Below are 23,238 nucleotides of genomic sequence, written 5' to 3'. Positions count from 1 at the left end.
ACAGCAAACGAGCAGGTGATCGAGCAAGCCTTGTCTGATACGAGAGCATTGCGCTCGTATGGAGCGTGTTTGAAGTGAACAGCAGAGACGAAAGGAACAAGGCAAAGTGTTGTGAAATAAAATATGACCGACCTGTAATACGCATTTTGTTATTTGCTGATTGTATTAAACTATCACATTCATTGTCAGTCAAGAAGAGAAGAGGACTATATTGCTGAAGCCTTCGCTGTATCAAATTGATTTTTTTTCTTCCTCCAGAGTCTTATGTTTGACTCATTGACGTCAAATTGGCGCGCAGCTGCCCTATTGCCTAATTCTTCTGCCACTTCAATGACTTTCTTTCGAAATGCTACAGTATAACTTGCTCTCTTATCCATTCTGATGAAACTGCTAATTAAACCGAACTCTCGCTAATTAGTAAATAGCTGACGTGTCTTGCGCATCCGTTCTGCGCAGCTGACCCATAGTGCGCATGCGCAGTCATACTACTTCCGCGCATGCACAGTCATACTGCTTCTGCATGACGTCCGGTCCGCGATGGAGATTAAAAAACAAACAATATTTGACAATCACACACCATCAAGGATTGCACCATCGCATCAAACGATGTGTCGTCAATTATGGATATTTTTGACTAAGTGTGTTGGGACAGAATGGCTGATGCGCGATTGACAACAAACAAGAAGAAAGGTGATTACAAGTTTTATTTCGGGGGAGATTTGTCATGTCTCGTCCCCAGTTTTTCTGTGTGTCTAGGTTGCCATAGTTTCTGTTCGCGTCGCCCCTCTCTTCCTGTGTCACCTCAATCGATGTAACGTGTTTTGTATTTAAGTCCTGTCTGCCCCTCGCTCACCATCGGATCATTGCATGTGTTACTGTCATGATGTCTGTTTGCTTTCTGTTCCTGTCTTTGGTAAGGTCACCCTGTCTTTTTGTTCCACGACTTTGTCGGTCAGTCCTGTTGTTGGTTTTGTTTTCTAAAAAAAAAAAAAAATTAGAAAAAATTTGTACCCATGTATAATGCGCACCCCAGATTTTAGGACAATAAATTCGTTAAATTTTGCGCACTATACACGGAAAAGAACGGTACATATGTTAGGGTTTACAGATTATCTTCATCGTATGATTATGTTGGAATGTAACCTGTAATAATTTACCTGGCTTGTCCTGTCTTAACAAAAGTAGTAGACCAAAGTGCTAAGACCTTTTGAACTGATTGGCTAGCTGCAGAGGAAGCAATCAAAGTTGCCTTGTTTACACAACGTCGTAGAAGACCCCCTGCTATGCTTTGATCAGCAGGCCAGGGGCTTCAACCCCAACCTCCACTCTCACCACCACTCTCATCGCCACTATGTTTTTCTCAATAAAAATGCTCCTGCAAGAGGCCAGAGTGAGATCTCATTCGACCATTGCTGAACGCACAGCGGCGAATGGACTCTCCACCTGCAGGTGTCTAAAATGACTTACTGGTCTCCCGTGTGGTTCTTGCACCACCCTAAAAACATATAAGAGACTAATTATAGAAAAATATACAATTGTTTGGCTTCTGTATGTATATCATATATTTATACAAATATACTGCTCAAAAAAATTAAAGGAACACTTTGAAAACACATCAGATTTCAATGGTGACATTTTTTTCTGGGATATCTATACTGAAGCGGGGACATTAAAGGCGCTCGGTTTGCTCCGTCCTGAAGCGTCGGAAGCGGTGTGCGAGGAGGCTGAAGAGGGGGGAGAGCGGGGACGTCCGGGCCAGGCTGGCGGCCAACCCAGCTCGCCCGGCCGTGCCTTCCTTTCTTCTGGGGAACGTTCGATCGCTGGGCATCAACATGCCTGCTGAGATCTACGAACCGGACAGTGCGTAACTGCTGTGCGTGTGGTGCTCGCCTCTGGCGAAGTTTGTGATCTCCAGGCTGTTGGGGTCCTGAATTCTCTCCCCCGTTGTTTACTTGTATGTTACTCGTGTACTGTGTCTCGTCACCGTGGGATGGAGGAAACGTAATTTCGATTTCTTTGTGTATCTTGGCATGAAGGAATTGACAATAAAGCTGACTCTGACTCTGATATGGACAGTTTAATGTCTCAGGAAAAAAGGATGCCACACCTTTTAATGGAAATAAACGTTTTCAGCCTACAGAGGGGTCAGTATACAGACACCTCAAAAATCAAAGAGAAAAAAGGATATGGCAGGCTCGTACTTTTTGCCTAAATTCAAATTCTGCAACTCAAAATTATTTTTAATATCTAGTGTGGCCCCCACGAGCTTGTATGCATGCTCGACAACGTTGCGGCATGCTCCTAATGAGACGACGGATGGTGTCTTGTGAGATGTCCTCCCAGAACTGTCTAAGGGCATCAGTGAGCTCCTGTAAAGTCTGAGGAGCAACCTGGCGGCGTATGATGGACCGGAACATTATGTCCCAGAGGTGTCAGCTATATACTAAAGAGCGAGAGTTCAGTTTTAACCCTACCTAAATGCGTATTACAGGTAATATTTTATTTCACAACACTTTGCCCTGTTCCTTTCTTCTCTGCTGTTCACTTCAAACACGCTCCATACAAAACACAATGCTTTTGTATCAGACGCTTGCTCGATCACCTGCTCGTTTGCTGTCACAATGCACCCTACACAAATCCGAAATATTTCTTCGCTATTGAGTTTGCTAGCGCATGCGCAGTGATACTGACCGGCAGAATAACATCCGGTTGTTCCCAAAGATGATCTTTTTTTCTGAAATAATTTTACGTTTACGGACTTAAGTAGGAGTCAAAATGTGGGTCCGTATTATACATGGGTACAGGCTTTTTTCCAGCATCGACATGCCATTTTTAGGGTGCGTATTATACATGAGGGCGCATTATACATGAAAAAAAAAAACGGTAAAGAAATGAATGACTGAACGAATAAATGAATAAATAAATACAAATAAAAAAATAAATAGATAAATAAAATATGGTCAACGAGAACTTTAACATACTCAGGGTCAGAATTTGTTTTGTGTGACAGCTCCTTCCTTTTCTGTCGGTCTTTTGCGCTCTCCCACAATAATGTACCGATCCCCTGTCCCATCTTGAGTCTTTGTACAATTCCAACAGCTTTCAAATGTCATTTCTGCTAAATGTGATGCTTGAGGTAGCCAAACTTCCATTCAGTCCATATTTTTCCATCCGTAACCTCGCCCGCCACTTTGGCTTCACTTCATGTTTTGCATAGTAGACCATTCTCACTCAAAAAAGAGAAAAGACCAGCTCAGTTGCCTAGTGGTAGAGTGTCCGCCCTGAGACTGGAAGGTTGTGAGTTCAAACCCCGGCCGGGTCATACCAAAGACTATAAAAATGGGACCCATTGCCTCCCTGCTTGACACTCAGCATAAGGGTTGGAATTGGGGGGTTAGATCACCAAATGATTCCCGAGCGCGGCACCGCTGCTGCTCACTGCTCCCCTCTTCCCCAGGGGATGGATCAAAATCACATGGGGATGGGTTAAATGCAGAGGACAAATTTCACCACACCCAGATGTGTGTGTGACGATCATTGGGACTTTAACTTAACTTTGACTTTAAAACCACACCCAGCTTCACCGTTTGTTCTTTTATTTGCACACACTCCGACAACCATTCCATCTTAAAAGAACCGCGGCATCTCTTATTTACAGTACTTTAGCTTGACGAGTGGATGCGTCGCTGCTCGTTCGTTTTGCCATGATAAGTAGGGGTGTAACGATTCATCAATACACATCGATTAATCAATATAATGCTCTACGATTTGTTGGCATCGATGCTTAACGTAAACATCGATCTATACTGCCCGTTTTTGACCTCAAACATTAGACGCGACTTTATTTTGAAATCCAGTTCATTGTTGCTTGCTTCCTCTTTCCGGGAGCAGTGCGCGGCGTGTCGTGTTGTGAGCAAAGCGGGCACGTGAAAGGGGAGCCGACAAGTACGTGGCTCCTGGGCTGGTGCTATGGCTAGTGTCCAAGAAGATGAGAAAATTCGCTCCCCTTTGGGCTTCAAGTCATTCGTTTGGAAGCACTTTGGATTCCAAAGAAAAGATGGCTCAACGGACAAGACGCGTGCAGTTTGTAAATTCTGCCATGCGGTGATCAAATATTCAGGGAACACCACAAATCTCGCCGCACATTTAAAGAAAAAACACGTCATCTCTCCCTCAAGCAGCGGCAGCGAAAACAACACGGACACGACGCCCTCCTTGAGCACATTTTCCCCCCAAATGCTAAGTAGAAACTCTAAACGAGCTACATCCATCACTATACTCTTGTAATTTCCTAAATAAAGAGTTTGCAGTACCTATGAATTGTTATAAATCAGGATATTGTTCTATATCAATCGTAGAGCACTATATCGTGATGTATCGTGAATGAATCACAGCAGGCTTTAAGATATCGGCAAATATTGTATCGTGGTTTTTTGTTTCAATATGATATCGTTTTGTGACAAAACCCGCGATTTACACCCCTAATGATAAGGGGTTAGCTAACTTAGCATTTGCATCTCTTGACTCCGCCGCACTGTTGTTAGCTAGCAAACCTGCACGGGACGGATGGGCAGGACACATTTTCAGGCACTGTCAATGCTATGATTGGCTATGTAGCGTAAGTGAACCATATAACATTGGCTGGTCAATCACTGATTTGCACTATAGAAAGGCACAGACATAAAGTCATTGGTCCACTTAATTAGATTAGATTAGATTAGGTCTAACATTAGATACTGAGCAATTAGTGTATGTTGAATTTTATTTTGTGTGCAGCATGAAGTTTCTTTTGCGCAGAGACTTCGCGAGCAGTGCGCAATTGCGCAGCTGCGCATCTTAGAGGGAACACTGCCGTGGAGCTCGATTGGCATTTGCCATAGAACACCAGAATTGGCAAGTCCGCCAGTGGCGCCCTGTGCTTTTCACAGATGAGAGCACAGATGTGTACCCTGAGCACCTGTGATAGACGTGAAAGGGTCTGGAGAAGCCAAGGAGAGCGCTATGCTGCCTGCAACATCATTCAGCATGACCCGTTCGATGGTGTGTCAGTGATGGTCTGGGGAGGCATTTCCATGTAGGGACGAACAGACCTCTACAGGCTAGAGAATGGCAGTCTGACTGCCATTAGATATTGCGATGAAATCCTTGCACCCATGGTGTAGTGGGTCCTGGATTCCTCCTGATCCACGACAATGCCCGGCCTCATGTGGAAGGAGTATGCAGACAGTATCTGGAGGATGAAGGAATTGACATAATTGAATGGCCCTCACGATCACCTGATCTAAACCCGACAGAACACCTCTGGGACATAATGTTTCAGTCCATCAGACGCTGCCAGGTTGCTTCTCAGACTTTACAGGAGCTCACTGATGCCCTTAGACAGATCTGGGAGGACATCCCACAAGACACTATCCCTCATCTCATTAGGAGCATGCTGCAACGTTGTCAAGCATGCATACAAGCAAGTGGGGGCCACACAAGATATTGAAAATAATTTTGAGTTGCAGAAATTGAATTTAGGCAAAATGGACCAGCCTGCCACATCATTTTTTCACTTTCATTTTTGGGGTGTCTATATACTGAGCTCTCTGTAGGCTGAAAACTTTTATTTCCATTAAAAGATGTGCCATCTTTTTGTTCCTGAGACATTAAACTGTCCATATCAGTATATATATCTAACATTTTTGTTGTCACCATTGAAATCTGATGTATTTTCAAAGTGTTTTTCAATTTTTTTGAGCAGTGTATTTCATCCTTTGAATATCTCGCTTTTTCCCTCCCCAATTCTACTACTGCTGTTCTAATCTACCGTCCCCCAAAGTCACATCCGTCTTTTCTTTCTGAACTCTCTGAACTTTTCACCATCGTATCCTCAGTCTCCTCCCACCTCTTACTCACCGGTGACTCCAACATCCACCAGCCAACTGCCACACTGACGTCCAACTTCATCACTCTTCTGGACTGCTTTCATCTTACCCAGCATATCAACTTCCCCACCCACACCAAAGGCCACACGCTGGATATAGTTTGGTCCTCCTTTGCACTCGTATCAAACCCCTGTTCTCTCGCCTTCCCACTGTCAGATTATCTCTGCATCCTCTTCTCCACCCCTCTACCCTTGCCTGATAATCCCACAAAACGCACCATCTCCTACTGGAACATCAAGACAGTAAACCACCTCACACTTTGCCATCTCATATCCACTTTTCATTTACCAACTCTGCCTCCTGGTGCAACCCGAAACTCCGCTCCATGAAACAAACTGGCCGTCAACTTGAACGCCTCGACAAAAGAACCCGCCTCACCGTCCACGCTGAAGCCTTCAAACAAGACATCTCCTCCTACCGTGATTCTCTTCTTGCTGCCAAATCCGCTTACTTCTCATCCCTCATTAACGGCACCCAGCGGAACCCCCGCATCCTGTTCTCCATCATCAACAAATTGCTCCAGCCACCGGCCACCAGAACACCCTCCTCACCCGCCCTCTGTAACTGTCCTTGTCAACTTTAACAACAAAATCGCCCAAATCAACAGTTCTCTGACCGCCACCATCATTAACTCCTCCTCCCCCACCTTCGCTGCCTGCTCTCCTGCCCCCCCTTCCTGACCATCTGCCTTTCCCCTTTTTCACTGCCTTGTCGACTCCTCTACCATCCTGGACATCATCATCATCTAAGACAACCACCTGCTTGCTCGACCCCCTTCCAACGACCCTTACTAAGGCCTGCCTCCCTGTCCTCCTCCCTCACATCACCACCCTTTTTAATCAGTCTCTATCCCTTGGCCACTTTCCCACTGTCTATAAGCTTGCCGCAATCACCCCATCCTCAAAAAGCCCACCCTGAACCCAGTTAACCTCTCCAACTACCATCCGATTTCCAACCTTTCATTCCTTTCCAAAACCCTCAAACCCATTGTCTCCGCCCAACTCCACACCCATCTCTAGTCCAACAACCTCTATGAACCCTTCTAGTCCGGATTCCGCCCACTTCACAGTACCGAAATCGCTCTTGTTAAAGTCACCAATGATCTCCTCATTTCTGCAAACTCCGGTGCGCTCAACATCCTGTTACTACTCGACCTTAGCGCAGCCTTTGACACTGTGAACCACTCCATCCTTCTTCAAAGGTTGCGCCAACTAGGTGTTGAGGGCACTGCACTCGACCTCCTTCCTATTCATCTGCTACCTCTTCCCCCTTGGTTATGTCATCCGCAAACTCAATCTGGACTTCCACTGTTATGCTAATGACACCCAGATCGACATATGCACCGCACCCACCCGAAACCCTCCCCTCACCCACCTTGAAACCTGCATCTCTACAAAAAAAACATGTCTGACCCACAACTTCCTCAAACTCAAAAGTGACTAAACAGAGCTCCTCCTCATAGGCACTCAATCCTCCCTCAATAAAACTGGACCCATCTCACTCACCATTGACTCCTTAACCATCACTTCCTCCCCTCTGGAACGCAACTTTTATCTTATCGTTATCTTCGACCCTACACTGTCCTTCCACCCTCATGTTAGTTCAGTTGTCAAGACCTCCTACTTCCACCTCCGCCGCATCGCCAAAATCCGACACTGCCTCTCTCTCTCTGCCGCTGAATCCCTCATCCATGCCTTCATCTCATCCCGGCTTATAGAAGTACTAAATAGAAACTATGGCAACCTAGACACATAGCAAAACTGGGGACGAGACATGACAAATCTCCCTCGAAATAAAACTTGAAATCACCTTTCTTCTTGTTTGTTGTCAATCGCGCATCGCATTCAGCCATCCTGCCCAACACAGTCAGTAAAATTCATAATTGACGACACATCGTTTGATGCGATGGTGCAATCCTTGATGGTGTGTTATTGTCAAATATTGTTTTTTTAATCTCCATCGCGGACCGGACATCATACGGAGGCAGTATCACAGCGCATGCGCACTGTGGATCCGATGCGCAGAACGGATGCGCAAGACACGTCAGCTATATAAAGAGCGAGAGTTCAGTTTTCTTCCTATTAGTTTCAATTCACAGTTTAATTAGCAGTTTCAATCAGCAAATAACAAAATGCGTATTACAGGTAATATTTTATTTCACAACACTTTGCCTTGTTCCTTTCGTCTCTGCTGTTCACTTCAAACACGCTCCATACGAACGCAATGCTCTCGTGTCAGACGCTTGCTCGATCACCTGCTCGTTTGCTGTCACAATGTACCCTACACAAATCCGAAACATTTGTTGCGGCTCAGAGTCACGACGAGGGGCAAGTTTTGGTTTCCAAGGGTTTTTTTTATTCCTCTTCAACTTATCTCCCATACAGAGCTGCCTTTTTCACATGTCCGCACGTCACATTCCTCTCTTTTCATCTGATCGCGGTGGTGCCTTTATGGGCAGTCGGAGAAATCAACGCCAAAAAAATATATATATATCCAGCCTAGTTAAGACCATACCAAAGACTATAAAAATGGGACCCATTGCCTCCCTGCGTTGCGTGTGTGACGATCATTGGGACTTAAAAAAACAAAACAATAAAAAAAATTGGGTGCGTATTATACATGGGTACAGGTTTTTTGCCAGCACCAACATGCCATTTTTAGGGTGCGTATCATACATGGGGGCGCATTATACACGGAAAAAACGGTATATATGTATATAAGTCGCTCCTGAGTACAAGTCGCCCCCCCCACCCAAACTATGAAAAAAAAAATGCGACTTATAGTACGAAAATTACGGTACCTCTTTTCTCAAGCCTACGAACTCCCCTACCCATAACTGGTGTCCTCTTTCCTACTCCCCCCCCCCCCCCCTGTACGTCCTCGCCTTGTTTCCCTGTAAGCGTCTTTGAAAAGTGCTATACAAATTTAATTCATTATTATTAGTAGTATTAGTATTATTCAAGCAATCACTGCTGCTTCCACATACATAGTAAGGGTCCACTGTTTTGTATCATTGTGGGGTTTCTTTATCTTGTCTCCCTATAAGATCTTGAACTTGTATTTCGAAGTCCCCAAGCATCATCCAAAACAATGCTGAAAATGTAAAAGTTGATGAGATGTGTCATATCTTTTTTTCTACTGAAACTGGCTGTTGGACGTATTCTAGCAACAAGAATAAAGTTCCCTCAAGTCCCAGAGGAGTGTTAGAAAGGTCAAATATCGGCAGTGAGGAAAAATCAAAAGGAAGGTGAACGACCTTGCCAGAGCCACAGACCTGTCAGATACAAATCTTGAGATATGTAGGAATCAACGAGAGGTTCACTAAACAAAAAATGGAGCTTTGTGTCCAATACATTTGAGGAACTAGCGTCTTTTTATTTTTTACTAAATAAGTCAAACAACAGACTCAAAATCTTATCCTTGCAACTGTACATCAATATCTAAACTATACTTTATTTTATCTCACATCAGAAAACACTTGGTTGCAGATGCTGGCAGATAACAAAAGGTAATAGCTATTGCGGTATTGTTCGCACCAAAAGGCGCACTGGATTGTAAGGCGCACCCTCATTGAATTTTTTATTTTAGAAATTATTTCATACATAGGGCACACCGGATTAAAAGGTGCATAAAATAGAAGTTGTACTGCAACAAACTGAGGTTGACTAGGGTTGCGGTATGCATCCACAACCCAATAACCAATGAGCCTTCTGTAAACAATCGCGTTTCTCAAACTATCTCATAAAATGATCGGAACTGACTAAAGTTCGATCTAACACATTGGTACTGCTTACTTGTTGTTTCCCTTCCATATCGATCCATAAATTTACCCCAAACATTAACGGAGCAGCCTATTTTGAAATGAAATAGCCTGGTCAAAGTCAAAGGTCAAAGTCTGCTTTATTGTCAATTTCTTCACATGCCAAGACACACAAAGAAATCGAAATGACGTTCCCACTATCCCACGGTGACAAGACATAGTACACAATATACATACAAGTAAACAACACAAACAAATAAAAACAAGAAGGCACAAACAGTGAATAAATAAGAGTGATGAATAAATAATAAATAAACAAATAACATAATAAATAAGAGGAGCAAAAATGGAGCAAATGTGCATACAGCATACAGTCAGAATCACATAGCGCAAAAGTACAGGACGCTACGCAGAAGGGGGGAGAGTGTTCGGGATCCTAACAGCCTGGAGTATGAAGCTATTGGTGAGCCTGGTGGTGCGGGAGCGTAGGCTCCTGTACCTCTTCCCAGAGGGCAGAAGATCAAACAAAGAGTGAGCGGGGTGTAGCAGCTATCATTATAGCATTTGCCACGCACAAACACCCATGAGCCTCAGCTCGTAGGCTCCCATGAGCCTCAGCAAAGTGTCGTGGCAGCCCCCTGTAAACAATTGTGTTTCTCAAAGTTAAAGTTCCATTGATCGTCACACACACATCTGGGTGTGGTGAAATTTGTCCTCTGCATTTAATCCATCCCCATGTGATTTTAATCCATCCCCTGGGGGAGAGGGGAGCAGTGAGCAGCAGCAATGCTGCGCTCGGGAATCAGTTGGTGATCTAACCCCCCAATTCCAACCCTTAATGCTGAGTGCCAAGCAGGGAGGCAATGGGTCGGATTTTTATAGTCTTTGGTATGACCCGGCCGGGGTTTGAACCCACAACCTTCCAGTCTCAGGGCGGACACTCTACCACTAGACCAGTGAGCTGTCTCCTATTAAATGATCGGAACTTACTCAAGTTCGATCTAACACATTGGTACTAGGGGTGTAAATCGCGGGTTTTGTCACGATACGATATAATATCGATACGAAGAACTACGATACGATATTTGCCGATATCTTAAAGCCTGCTGCGATTCATTCACGATATATCGAGATATAGTGCTCTACGATCGATTTTTTTTTTTAATAAAAAATATAGAACAATATCCTGATTTATAACAATTCATACGCAAAATCAACAAGGTACTGCAAACTCTTTATTTAGGAAATTACAAGAGTATCGTAGTATACAAATTGCTTACTTTAACACTGAACTTTGATGTCGTGTTTTTTCTTTAAATGTGCGGCGAGATTTGTGCTCCCTGAATATTTGATCACCGCATGGCAGAATTTACAAACAGCACGTGTCTTGTCCGTTGAGCCATCTTTTCTTTGGAATCCTAAGTGCTTCCAAACGAATGACTTGAAGCCTAAAGGGGAGCAAATTTCCTCGTCTTTTTGGACACTAGCCATAGCACCAGCCCAGGAGCCGCGTACTAGTTGTCGACTCTCTTTTCACGTGCGTGCTCTGCTCAAAACACACCAACGCCGGGCGCACTGATCCCGGAAAGAGGAAGCGAGCAACAATGAACTGGATTCCAAAATAAAGTCGCGTCTAATGTCCGAGGTCAAACACGGCGATATAAATCGATGTTTACCTTTAGCATCGATGCCAATAATTCGTAGAGCATTATATCGATTAATCGATGTGTATCGATGTATTGTTACACCCCTAAATGGTACTGCTTACTCATGTTTCCCTTCCATATCGATCCGTAAATTTACTCGAAACATTAACGGAGCAGCCTATTTTGAAATGAAATAGCCTTGCGCGTATAACAGTTATCATTATAGCATTAGCCACCCACAAACTCCCATGAGCCTCAGATTGCAGACTCTCATGAGCCTCGGCAAAGTGTCGTGGCAGCCCCCTGTAAACAATCACGTTTCTCAAACTCTCTCCCATAAAAGTGATCGGAACCGACTAAAGACTGAATTAACACATTGGTGCTGCTTATTTATAATTCCGTTGGATATTGATCCGTAAACATACTCGAAAACATTAACGGAACAGCCTATTTTGAAATGAAATAGCCTTGCGGGTACAACAGCTATTCAGTGACGCCCCCTGACCGCGGTTGCCGTAATGCTGGGAAGCGATGCAACCTTGTAATTTACTAGTCGTGCTAAAACGTACTGAAACATTTTGGCAGAGCGCTGTGTACAACCAGTATGGATCAACATCTATCAATTGATCCATATATAAGGCGCTCTGCATAAGGCGCACTGTGGTTTTTTGAGTAAATTTTAAGTTTTTAAGTGCGCCTAATAGTGCGGAAAAAACGGTACATGGTTTGCTCATACAAGGTGTCAATAGCAACAACGAGAACATGGGTAGCTGGTAAAAGGGGCCAACTTGGGGCACCAACTTCAAACACCATTTTCTAATCAATGTTTAAGAGAAGGCACTTTATTCAGCATAAATAAAGCCCCCTGCTACTCCCCCTCCAAAACCCCCCAGCCCACTCTCAACTCCACCGAACCCCAACCCCCCCCCCCCCCCACCCCCTGCAAACCGCCCCACCCCGCCCAAGCATGGTGCTCTCCACAGCCCAGGTGGAGAGAGGATTGGCCAGGGTCAAGGTGAAGAAGGCGACGGGTCCGGATGGCATCACCTCCAGGCTGCTCAGATCCTGCTCCGGGCAACTGTGTCCTGAGTGTTCACCTGAACAATAAACTGGACTGGACTGTTAACACTCAGGCCCTACACAAGAAGGGCCTAAGCAGACTCCACCTGCTGCGCAGACTGACGTCCTTCGGAGTGAGGGACGGCCTCCTGAGGACCTTCTACGACGCTGGTGGCGTCCGCCATTTTTTATGGGGTGGTCTGCTGGAGCAGCGGCATCACTGCAGCGGAGAGGAAGAGGCTGGACAAGGTGGTGAAGAAAGCCGGCTCTGTCCTGAGCTGCAGTCTGGACCGGGTGGAGGTGGTGGGGGAGAGGAGGATGGTGGCTAAGCTGTCCTCCATCATGGACAATGTCTCCCACCCCCTTCATGAGACTGTCAGAGCCCTGGAGAGCTCCATCAGTGACCGGCTTTGTCATCCACGATGCACCACAGAGAGGCATCGCAGGTCCTTCCTCCCTGCTGCCATCAGACTGTACAACCAGGCCGATCACTGTAGCTAACGGACAATAATAACATTCAATAATAACGTGCAATAACCATATGTGCAATCAAATGTGCAATATCTGTCTACCTCACACTCTTTTTACCTGCTTTTTTTGCACTGTTTTTCTTCCTTTGCACTATTTTTTTATCTAATATTTTTTTATCTCCACTATATATTGTGTATTGTGTATATACTGTCCATATTTTTTAATTATATAAATCTTTTACCCCCTTCCCTGCATGCGTGTGTGTGTGTGTGTGTGTGTGTATGTTAAGTGTACTGCTGCTAACACAGGAGTTTCCCCATTGAGGGAATAATAAGAGATTATCTTATCTTATTTTATAAACAAGGCTGCATTAAAACGTCTGATAGCAGCACCCCTCACTGAGTCCCACATAGAAACTATGTCTTTGCTTTCCTCTATCTCTTGTTTTTGGTGTCGATGAAAGCGGTTGTTGTGTGGTTGTATTTACTGTAGATTGGTTGGTTTGTTGTTGTCTTTTATTCCATGATTATATCGGGAAATATTTTTGGCCAGCATAGAGAAGCCCATCAGAGAGCCCAAAAAGGAAACGTGGGTCTCCCTTCCCATGGACTCACCACCAGGGGTCGGGTGCAAAGAGAGCTGGGCGGAGGCCGAAGGCGGGGACCTTAGCGGTCCGATCCCGGGCTGCAGAAGCTGGCTCTTGGGACATGGAAGTTCACCTCTCTGGCTGGAAAGGAGCCTGAGATGGTGTGCGAGGCAAAAAAGTTCTGACTAGACCAGGGGTGGGCAGACTTTTTGACTTGCGGGCCGAACTGGGTTCTAAATTTGGACCGGAGGGCCGAACCAGGAGCAGATGGATGTAGTGTTTGTGTGAAGTAATATAAACGACCTGTAAAGGTCATTGCATAAAAGGTTTTGGCCTTTAGTAGGTAGTAAAGCATGGATATTCAAAAGAGTTTTTTTGAAAACAAATGCATTTATTTACAGCATTAAAAAAATAAAAATCACTAAAAAACTGCTATCAGTGATTCTCATAAAATACGGCACTGTTATTATGAATAACAGCCTCCATCACTTCAGTGCCTGCAGGTCAAATTGATGAAAGATGTTTATCTTATCGGATCACATCAAACGGCAAACATTCTGACCAAATATATCATCTTGAAGAATCGGTGAAAGCATACATCCAAATAAAGTAATCAAAACGGCAACACGGTGAGGGGTATCTGAAAATCAGAGCAGAGTTTTAACTCACTAACACCTGGTAACAGAGGTGAGGAAACGGGAAACACTTCCTTAAAGTAAGCCTTAAGAACTTTACAGGTTAAGATTAGTCACAAACAGGTGGTGCATCAATGTCCTTGAGCATCCTGCATTGTTTGAAAATGAGAATGGTCACTGGTCCCTGCTATTTGTACAAATCATATTCAAAATGCATTTATTTACAACAAACTTGAGAGCCTCCCCTTCATTTTCAGTGGGAACAGTGTTGTTGGTCTCCCTTTTTTGCTAGTGTATCATAGTCTGGAGTAAAATTTGTTGTGCCAATTCTTAGGAGAGATCCGAGGTGTTGGTCCGTTTACCTAGATCTGTGACGGGTTGATGTTCATGTGGCTGAACGTCACGTCGCGTACGTCGAGCCAAATTGGCCACTCTTTTTTTAAACACTTGGCACTCAGTGTCCACCTTGCTTTTCCTTGGGCAACTCATTTTAATGGAGGGATTCCAGGGGAAGGTTTGTGGGTGGCTTTAGCGTAAAACTGTATCTGAAAGCTCATCGCGCGAATTACAAGAATGCTGTTGTCACAGTCCACGCTCTAAATTCGGCACTGATACAAATAGAGCGCGAGTGCACCATGTCCGTACTACTGAGTACATACACGCACTTGTGAGTGTGCACCGAGCTTTCTGACACAGCTTCCGGTAGTAAATGCGCAGGCGAGCGGTTCCCCACCTACTGGGGAAACGCAGTCATTGCAGGCAAAATGACCAAAAAAATGTTTAATAATACAATTTATTCAGGGTTGGTTAAACGGTCCCGTGGGCCGGATGTGGCCCGCGGGCCGCAGTTTGCCCATACCTGGACTAGACAATTAGTCGGACATGCCTCCACACACAGTTTGGGTTCTGGTACAAGCCCTCTCAAGAAGGGCTGGACTCTTCCACTCTGGAGTTGCCCACGATAAGAGCCGTCGAGCAGGTGTGGGTATACTTATTGCCCCCCCGGCTGGGCACCTGCACATTTGGGTTCACCCCGGTGAACGAGAGGGTAGACTCTCTCCGCCTTCGGTTGGGGGGATGGGTCCTGACTGTTATTTGTGTCTATGCTCCAAATGGCAGCTCAGAGTACCCACCCTTTTTGGAGTCCTTGGAAGAAGGAAGCTGGAGAGCGCTCCTTCTGGGGACTCCATCGTTCTACTGGGTGACTTCAATGCTCACGTGGTCAATGACACTGAGGCCTGGAAGGGCGTGATTGGGAGAAACTGTGGAGGATGGTTCGGGAGTATGGGGTGCCGAACCAACTGTATCATCGATGCCAGAGTTTGGTCCGCATTTCCGGCAGTAAGTCGGATTCGTTCCCAGTCAGTCTAAGGCTGCCCTTTGTCACTGATTCTGTTCATAACTTTTATATACAGAATTTCTAGCCGCAGCCGAGGTGTTGAGGGTGTCCGCTTTGGGGACCTCAGCATTGCATCTCTGCTTTTTGCAGATGACGTGGTGCATTTAGCTTCTTCAAGCCGTGATCTCCAGCTCCCACTGGAGCGGTTCACAGCTGAGTGTTAAGCGGTCGGGATGTCGATCAGTACCTCCAAATCTGAGTCCATGGTCCTCAGTCGGAAAAGTGTGGAATGGCCTCTCCGGATCGGGGATGAGATCCTGTATTTTGGGGTCTTGTTAACGAGCGCAGACAGGATGGTGCGTGAGATCGACAGATGATTCGGTGCAGCGTCGGCTGTAATGCGGACTCTAGCGGTCCGTCGTGGTGAAGAGAGAGCTGAGCTCTCAATTTACCGGTCGATCTACGCTCCTCCCTTCACCTATGGCCACGAGCTATGGGTCGTGACCGAAAGAACGAGATCCCGGATAAAAGCGGCCAAAATGAGTTTCCTTCGCAGGGTTTCCGGGTTCTCCCTTAGAGATAGGGTGAGAATCTCGGTCATCCGTGAGAGACTCGGAGTAGAGCCGCTGCTCCTCCACGTTGGGAGAAGCCAGATGAAGTGGCTCGGGCATCTCACCTCCTGGATGGCTCCCTGGGGAGGTGTTCCGGGCATGTCCCACCGGCAGAAGACTATGTCTCTCAGCTAGCCTGGGAACGCCTTGTGATCCCCCGGGATGAGCTGGACGAAGTGGCTGGGGAAAGGGAAGTCTGGGAGTCCTTCCTAAAGCTGCTACCCCCACGAACCGACCCCGGATGAGTGGAAGAAGATGGATGGCTGGATAAAGAAGTGTTTCAATGTGTTGACAGAGTCTGTGTTTTGACAAAGAGAGCACATCCCTCAACAAGTGGTTACTATTGTCTCAAATGATGGATACTACGTGTATAACAGAAGGTTTCAATGATGGGTGCATGGAAGAATGGATGATAGTAATATTTTGTGACATTTCGTTGTAAACTAATAGAATGCAATGACCTAAGTTCGAACCGGCAGCATTTTGAAGCACATGCATTTTGGTGCCATAGAAAGACCAAATGTAGCAATCCTACCACCAATTTCTTCAGGCTTTTGAAGCACATGCATTATGTTGTCATCACCAAGGGAGACGAGACTCAATACAGGCTGGAGGTTGACCTTCTGACCACGTGGTGCAGGGACAACAACCTCCTGCTGAACGTCGACAAGACCAAGGAGATTGTTGTGGACTTCCGGAAGGGTCACACCCAACACCTGCCGCTGACCATCGACGGTGCTGTGGTGGAGAGAGTGAGCAGCGCCAAGTTCCTGGGGGTGCACATCAGTGAGGATCTCTCCTGTTCCACCAACACCGCATCACTGGCGAAGAAAGCCCAGCGCCGCCTGTACTTCCTGCGGAAACTCAGGCGAGCGAGCGCTCCTCCGGCCGTCATGACTACATTTTACCGCGGCACCATTGAGAGCGTCCTCTCCAGCTGTATTGCTGTTTGGGGTGGCGTCTGCACTGACTACAACTTGAAGGCCCTGCAGCGCATAGTGAACACGGCTGGTAAGATTATTGGTGCTTCGCTCCCCTCCTTGAAGGACATTTACACCTATCATCTCACCCGCAAGGCGACCACGATTGTGAGTGATGTGAGTCACCCCGCTCACTCTTTGTGTGATCTTCTGCCCTCTGGGAAGAGGTACAGGAGCCTGCGCTCCCGCACCGTCAGACTCTCCAACAGCTTCATACTCCAGGCTGTTAGGATCCTGAACTCGCTCCCCCTTTCTGCGTAGCGTCCTGTACTTTGCGCTATGCTTACTGTCTGCTGTACGCACACTGGCTCAGTTTTGCTCCTCTTATTCAGTGGGTTATTTGTTTATTTTTTATTCATCACTCATTTTATTTATTTATTATTTATTGTTTGTGCCTTCTTGTTTTTATTTTGTCTCATCTACTTGTATGTTTATCGTGTACTGTGTCTCGTCACCGTGGGATGGAGGAAACGGAATCTCGTTTTTTTGTGTCTCTTGACATATGAAGGGATTGACAATAAAGCTGACTTTGACTTTGATGTCACAGAGACCACATATGGCAATCCTACCACCAATTTCTTCAGGAGAGGTGCAAGCAAAATTTCATCACAAACGTAAGTGCATTTGTTACACATGCTGTAGTCATTAAGCTAGCAAATTTGTGATCAGGTGATTGTCTCCTCCAGGTATCCGTAGCACAAAGATGGTGGCGAGACATCCTTTATGGGAGGCGTGACCCCCATGTAATAAAATAGCAATTACTAGACCGATACATACATACAAAAAATATACATTGCTCTATCACTATGATGTAATAATAGTGACCTTTTAAAATTAATTAACACTAACAAATCAAAGCATTCTACGCATTTTGCCTTTAACGTTTCCAGAGGGTCAATACACACCGTGCCTCTAACTTGAGTTTTTTTGGGCTCTGGTGACATCTCTTGCGGGATGAATTTAATTGGCCCTTTAATCTGCCTCCTGGACCTCTTGGTACCGTCAGGTAGCGTCTCCATAGCAATATCAGCTTCATCGCTGCTTGCCTGGTCACACTCTGAGCATTGCCTGAGAACAAGTTCATTTCACAGAATAGAATTGATTAGAATACCAGAAGGCAAAACCTTTTCTTTTTTTTTCGAAGGAAACAATGTAAAGATTGTTTCAGTCAAACAGTTAGACAGGATAATGCTTTATAGACCCATTTTCCATTCTACATCCGCAAAAGCGCACTTTTGGCTCAAAATGAGGCACAGACAAGTGGCTCTAAAATCAATCGATGGTCACGAGCTATGGGTCGTGACCGAAACAAGATCCCGGATAAAACCAACCAATCGATCTGTGTGTCTTTTATGAACCCGCTCTGTGGTAGGAATACTGCTGGGGCCTGAATTTCCCCACCCCCGGATCAATAAAGTTTCAATCAATCAACCAATCGATATATAGTTTATATATAGTGATATAGGCCTGTGGAATAATTTGAACTGCAACTGACTACGAGTCTGACGTCAGCGCCGCATACACTGGTGACCGGTGTCAGAAGCGGCGTTGTTTACACAAGACAAAGATTTCGATCAATTTACTTATTTGGAGTGACACGGTGACACATGGGTTGATAAACGTGTTATTTATTTTATGGTTATTTGAATAACTGCTAATGTTACGTCAGGCATGTTCTCAGCTCCTTGTTTGTGTTTATGTAAAGTTAGCATACCATATCGTTTAGCCTGTTGTTGCCTGTTCATGTCTGTTCTTGGTGTTTGATTTTGTCAAATAAAGTTCTCCAAAAAATGCGACTTGTACTCCCGTCCAACTTATATAGGTTCTTTTTCTTCTTTATTATGCATTTTATGGCTGGTACGACTTGTACTCCGGAGGACTTATAGTCCAGAAAATACGGTGACTTCTATTAGGTATGTGACAAAGAATCCAGTTCCACTAATACTCTTGATGCAATTTTTATATGACCACATCACACAGGTCTGTTTCCTCTCAGAAAAATGCGCTTTGGCTTATTAGCAATGTCTTTTCTGTCACTACTCGTCCCCGGTCGTTTTATTATGTGTATATGTTGCCACAGTTTCAGTTTGCGTCGCTGTGTACTCGCCCCTCCCATCCTGTTTTTTCACAATCTATGTAATCACCGTCACCTGCATCTCGTTACCTGTCTTGTATTTAAGTCCTGTCTGCCCCTCACTCCCCTGTCGTATTATTCTCGTCTTTCGTGTGTATCGTCTGTCGTCTTGTTTCTCGTCGTTTTGTCTCGTCTTTCTGTTTGGTTAGTTTCTCTGCAATTTGGTCTGTCCGTCTGTCGGTTATCCCTGTCACTATGCCGCCGATAAGTTGTTACCCTAAATTCCGGACTACTATAAGCCGCGACTTTTTTCCAAAGTTTTGAACCCTGCGGCTTATAGTCAGGTGCGGCTTATATAAGGATTTTTTCGTGATTTTTGTGATGACTTGATCACTTGAAGATTCAAGATTCAAGAGTTTTTTATTCGCCATGTTTGAGCGTGCCAAACAAGGAATTTGACTTCGGTAAAACACACCCTCTGTTCAACATTTAGGTGACTAACAACCCTCAGGACATGTGAAAGATGGCAAAAAATAATATAAAATTCACTTTTATACACTGCGGTATCTTGAAGAAAAAAACAAAAATAGTATTTTGAAACACTACTATGGCTGCTGCTTATTCTGGCTGTGTTGCTTGTGACTATTATGAGCTTTAGTAGGAATGTACGCTAGGTGACCTGCGTCAAAGGGCTCTAAACCCTTTCTCTTACTCTGCCATGTGACTCAGAGATTACACAAAGCACTGGTGGTGTTTGGACCATCCGCATTGTATTAAAACCCAATCAATCAGCATTTAAATTAAATTCTTCTAACATTTTGCTCACCAAAAACAAGTTGTAATGAACGTGAACTTTTAATGAATTTTATTCAGAAGGTGACTTTGAACCCCGAGGCTTAAATGGCGGCGTGGCGTATTTATGAATTTTTACGGCCTCCAGGGGGCGCTCCAGCAGGATTGCTTCTTCTTCTTATTATTATTATTTTTATAATTTTTTCTTCGTCTGTCAGCGAGACAGATGAAGAAAAAATAATGCGCCGAAGAAGACGTGCTAGTTTGTGTTTTGAACATTTCGCGCATCATGCACACACCCTCATGAAAAACACGAAGAAATGCATTTGATGCAGCTTTTAAGTTAAAAGCAATCGATATGGCTGTCAAAGAGGAAAATAGAGCTTAAATGGCGGCGCGGCGTATTAATGGATTTTTACGGCCTCCGGGGCGCTCTAGCAGGAAGCAAGAGCGAGACAGACGAAGAAGAGATAATGCGCCGAAGAAGACGTGCTAGTTTGTCAAGACGGTTGCGTCACCCTTTTCTTTGTTTCGTGGTCCCGTCCGTCTACTATGGAGCTATACGTGTCGCTCGCTAGTTTAATGTAATTTAGCGCTTCGTGCATCAATAAAATTAACATGAACAGACCCTCATCACACTCGAAGAAATGCATAAAAACGACGACTAAAGAGAGACTGAGGAAGTGTGAGGCGAAGGATATCTAACGCTATTCCAATCGCACGCTGAGGAGGAAGGCTTCGATGGTTTCAGTGCACTGGAGGAAGATGAAGACGATGAAGCTCTTTTTTTACTTTCACTGGTATGTTTTTTAACGAGCCCTGTTGGTGCTGTACTACCGTGTTCCTGCTGTGTTACCGCCGCGTCTCAGTGACTTTTACCGGGCATGTTTTTTTTAATCCAGCCCAATTAGTCTTGTGTTACTTCCGTGTTGCTGCGGTATTACTGCCGCGGCACGGGCAGTGTTTGGAAAGAAATGTTAAGGTATGTTATTAAAACTTTAAAAAAGCTTTCTGTGTCCAGTCTTTCTTTGTTAATAACTCACGTTGGAAAGAAATGTTAAGGTATGTTATTAAAACTTTAAAAAAGCTTTCTGTGTCCAGTCTTTTTTTGTTAATAACTCGCGTGCACACTTCCGTGTTGCTGCGGTACTACTGCTGCGTCACAGGCAATGTTTAGAAAAACATGTTAAAGTATGTTATTAAAACTTTAAAAAGGCTTTCTGTGAACGGTCTTTCTTTGTAAAAAACGCGTGTGCGCGTGCGGCTTATAGTCCGGTGCGGCTTATATAAGAAAAAAACTAAAATATCCCCCAATTTTAGCTGGTGCGGTTTATAATCCGGTGCGGCTAATAGTCCGGAATTTACGGTAGTTTGCCAGTTCTGTTGGTTTGTTCCCCTCATCCTCCCTTCCAACCACATTTTCCCTCAATAAACGCTGGTCCAAGATACATTTGGTCGCCCAGCTCCACACATTCCGTGACATTTTCTGCCTCCATTTTTGGATTACAGTGGAGTCCCCTTCTGTCGGGTGGTTTTGAATTTGGTGATTTTCATGCAGCATTTCTGTTTATCACAGGCACCCAAAATCGACCTTGCTTTTAAATATCAACCTACAGTGGGGCAAAAAAGTATTTAGACAGCCACCAATTGTGCAAGTTCTCCCACTTACAAGATGAGATATGGCTGTAATTTTCATCATAGGTATACTTCAACTATGAGAGACAAAATGAAAAAAAAATCCAGAAAATCACATTGTTGGATTTTTAAAGAATTTATTTGCAAATTATGTTGGAAAATAAGTATTTGGTCAATAATGGCCTCGAACTGGGGCTCCAAACCAGATCTCAGCCTGTGGGGTCAAAATGATCACAAGATCGGTGAACAAAAATCAGAGAACCACACGGGAGATCTAGTCAATGACCTGCAGAGAGCTGGGACCAAAGTAACAAAGACTACCATACACTACGTAACACACTACATCGCCAGGGACTCAAATCTTGGAGTGCCAGACATGTCCCCCTGCTTAAGCCAGTACATGTCCAGGCCCGTCTGAAGTTTGCTAGAGAACATTTGGATGATTCAGAAGAGGATTGGGAGAATGTCATATGCAATGTCCAACTTCAGACGTTGACTCAAAATCTCTTTGCTCTTACTTGTCGTGAACAGTCAAACCATTTTCTTGTTTTGAACTGGAAGCAAGGGTTTTTTATTCACTTTTTGAAGTCTTTAAAAAAGCATAACTTTCTTAATTCTTAACACATTACGAAAATTAAACACAGTTTTGATCCTTGATTTTAGCTCATTTTGGTGATATTAGTCGTGTTGGTAAAAAACAAAACAAAAAAAACTCCCCCCCCCCCCCCATTATTTTCATTTCAAATTGTTTCACTGGTTACGGCCAATATTTGTGCAATGGCTCTGGAACAAATATGCCTCTGTTTTTCTACACACAAATGTGGTTTTCTTGTTAGTAACACCTCAGGTAAATACACGTTTCATAGTTTCTGGGCTATCTTGTAACTGTTCATACTATGTTAACTGCATATAAAGAGAAATGTTATAATTTTCTTTCAAACTGATCTGTTTGATCTTTACTAAGCCCTAATTTACACAGTAACATAGTAACTCCACATTGGCATGATTCCAAAATAACAGTGACACCTTGTTATTTTTCTTTTTTATTCATTTTATGCGACTTACCAGTAGCTATTCTTGGTCTTCTTGGGCATGCGTGTCAGTGGTGGTTCAAGACAACCCAAATGGTAGTAAAGTTTGCAGGTGTCACACAGCACAAGGAGATGTTGGTCTTGGTTCTTCTTACAGATGCCGCAGCTGCCATAACATGATTTTGTTAATGAATAACAGCTGTTAACATTGGTGATGATTGCTACCTAGAATGCAGCAAAGTTCAAATGAAATGAAAGAGTGAAAATGAAAAGAAAAAGAAAAGCCTGTTGGATTGTTTTTCCATAAACGGTGGGGCAAAAAAGTATTTAGTTACTGTGCAAGTTCTCTTACTTAAAAAGGAAGAGTTTTGTCATTTTCATCATGTATACTTCAACTGTAAGACAAAATGTGGGGGTAACTAAACCTGGAAATCACGTTTCGGGATTTCTAGAGAATTTATTTGTAAATCATGGTGAAAAATAAGTATTTGGTCATTCACAGAAGTTCAATTAAAATATTTGTAATATTAACTGGCATGTTGTAATATTACTTCTTTCATAGCAACCACTACCTCAGGAATAATATTATAACTCCAAACATTCTGGAAGTGTTGAAAGACCACTGGGTAGTAAATCCCAATAGTAAGAAAAGACATCGTATGAAATTTTAACCTCTTAAAATTTGAGGTAGC

The 23,238-nt window shown here is 44.2% G+C and overlaps 1 protein-coding gene across 8 annotated transcripts in view; it reads right to left on the bottom strand.

Annotated features, from left to right (window-relative positions):
- phf14 (PHD finger protein 14) overlaps positions 1 to 23,238 on the bottom strand; it is a 250,685-nt gene that overhangs the window by 125,125 nt on the left and 102,322 nt on the right. For 6 of the 8 annotated variants that reach the window (XR_009718204.1, XR_009718203.1, XM_061299946.1 and 3 more), the window contains exons 13-14: positions 22,581 to 22,712; positions 17,920 to 18,082 (exon numbers count right to left, since the gene is read on the bottom strand). Coding sequence is in view for 5 of the 8 variants with exons in the window: in XM_061299946.1 (XP_061155930.1) it covers positions 17,920 to 18,082; positions 22,581 to 22,712 (295 nt within the window). In the remaining 3 variants the exon portion in view is untranslated. Of the gene's footprint in view, positions 1 to 5,090; positions 5,231 to 16,569; positions 16,805 to 17,919; positions 18,083 to 22,580; positions 22,713 to 23,238 lie in introns of all 8 variants that reach the window. The other 2 variants (XR_009718205.1, XM_061299944.1) reach the window with 2 other exon arrangements.

Source organism: Syngnathus typhle, linkage group LG15, assembly GCF_033458585.1.
Source record: "Syngnathus typhle isolate RoL2023-S1 ecotype Sweden linkage group LG15, RoL_Styp_1.0, whole genome shotgun sequence".
Lineage (NCBI taxonomy): Eukaryota > Metazoa > Chordata > Actinopteri > Syngnathiformes > Syngnathidae > Syngnathus > Syngnathus typhle.
Note: the sequence above shows the minus strand (reverse complement) of the source record. Positions and strands in the feature narration are given on the sequence as shown.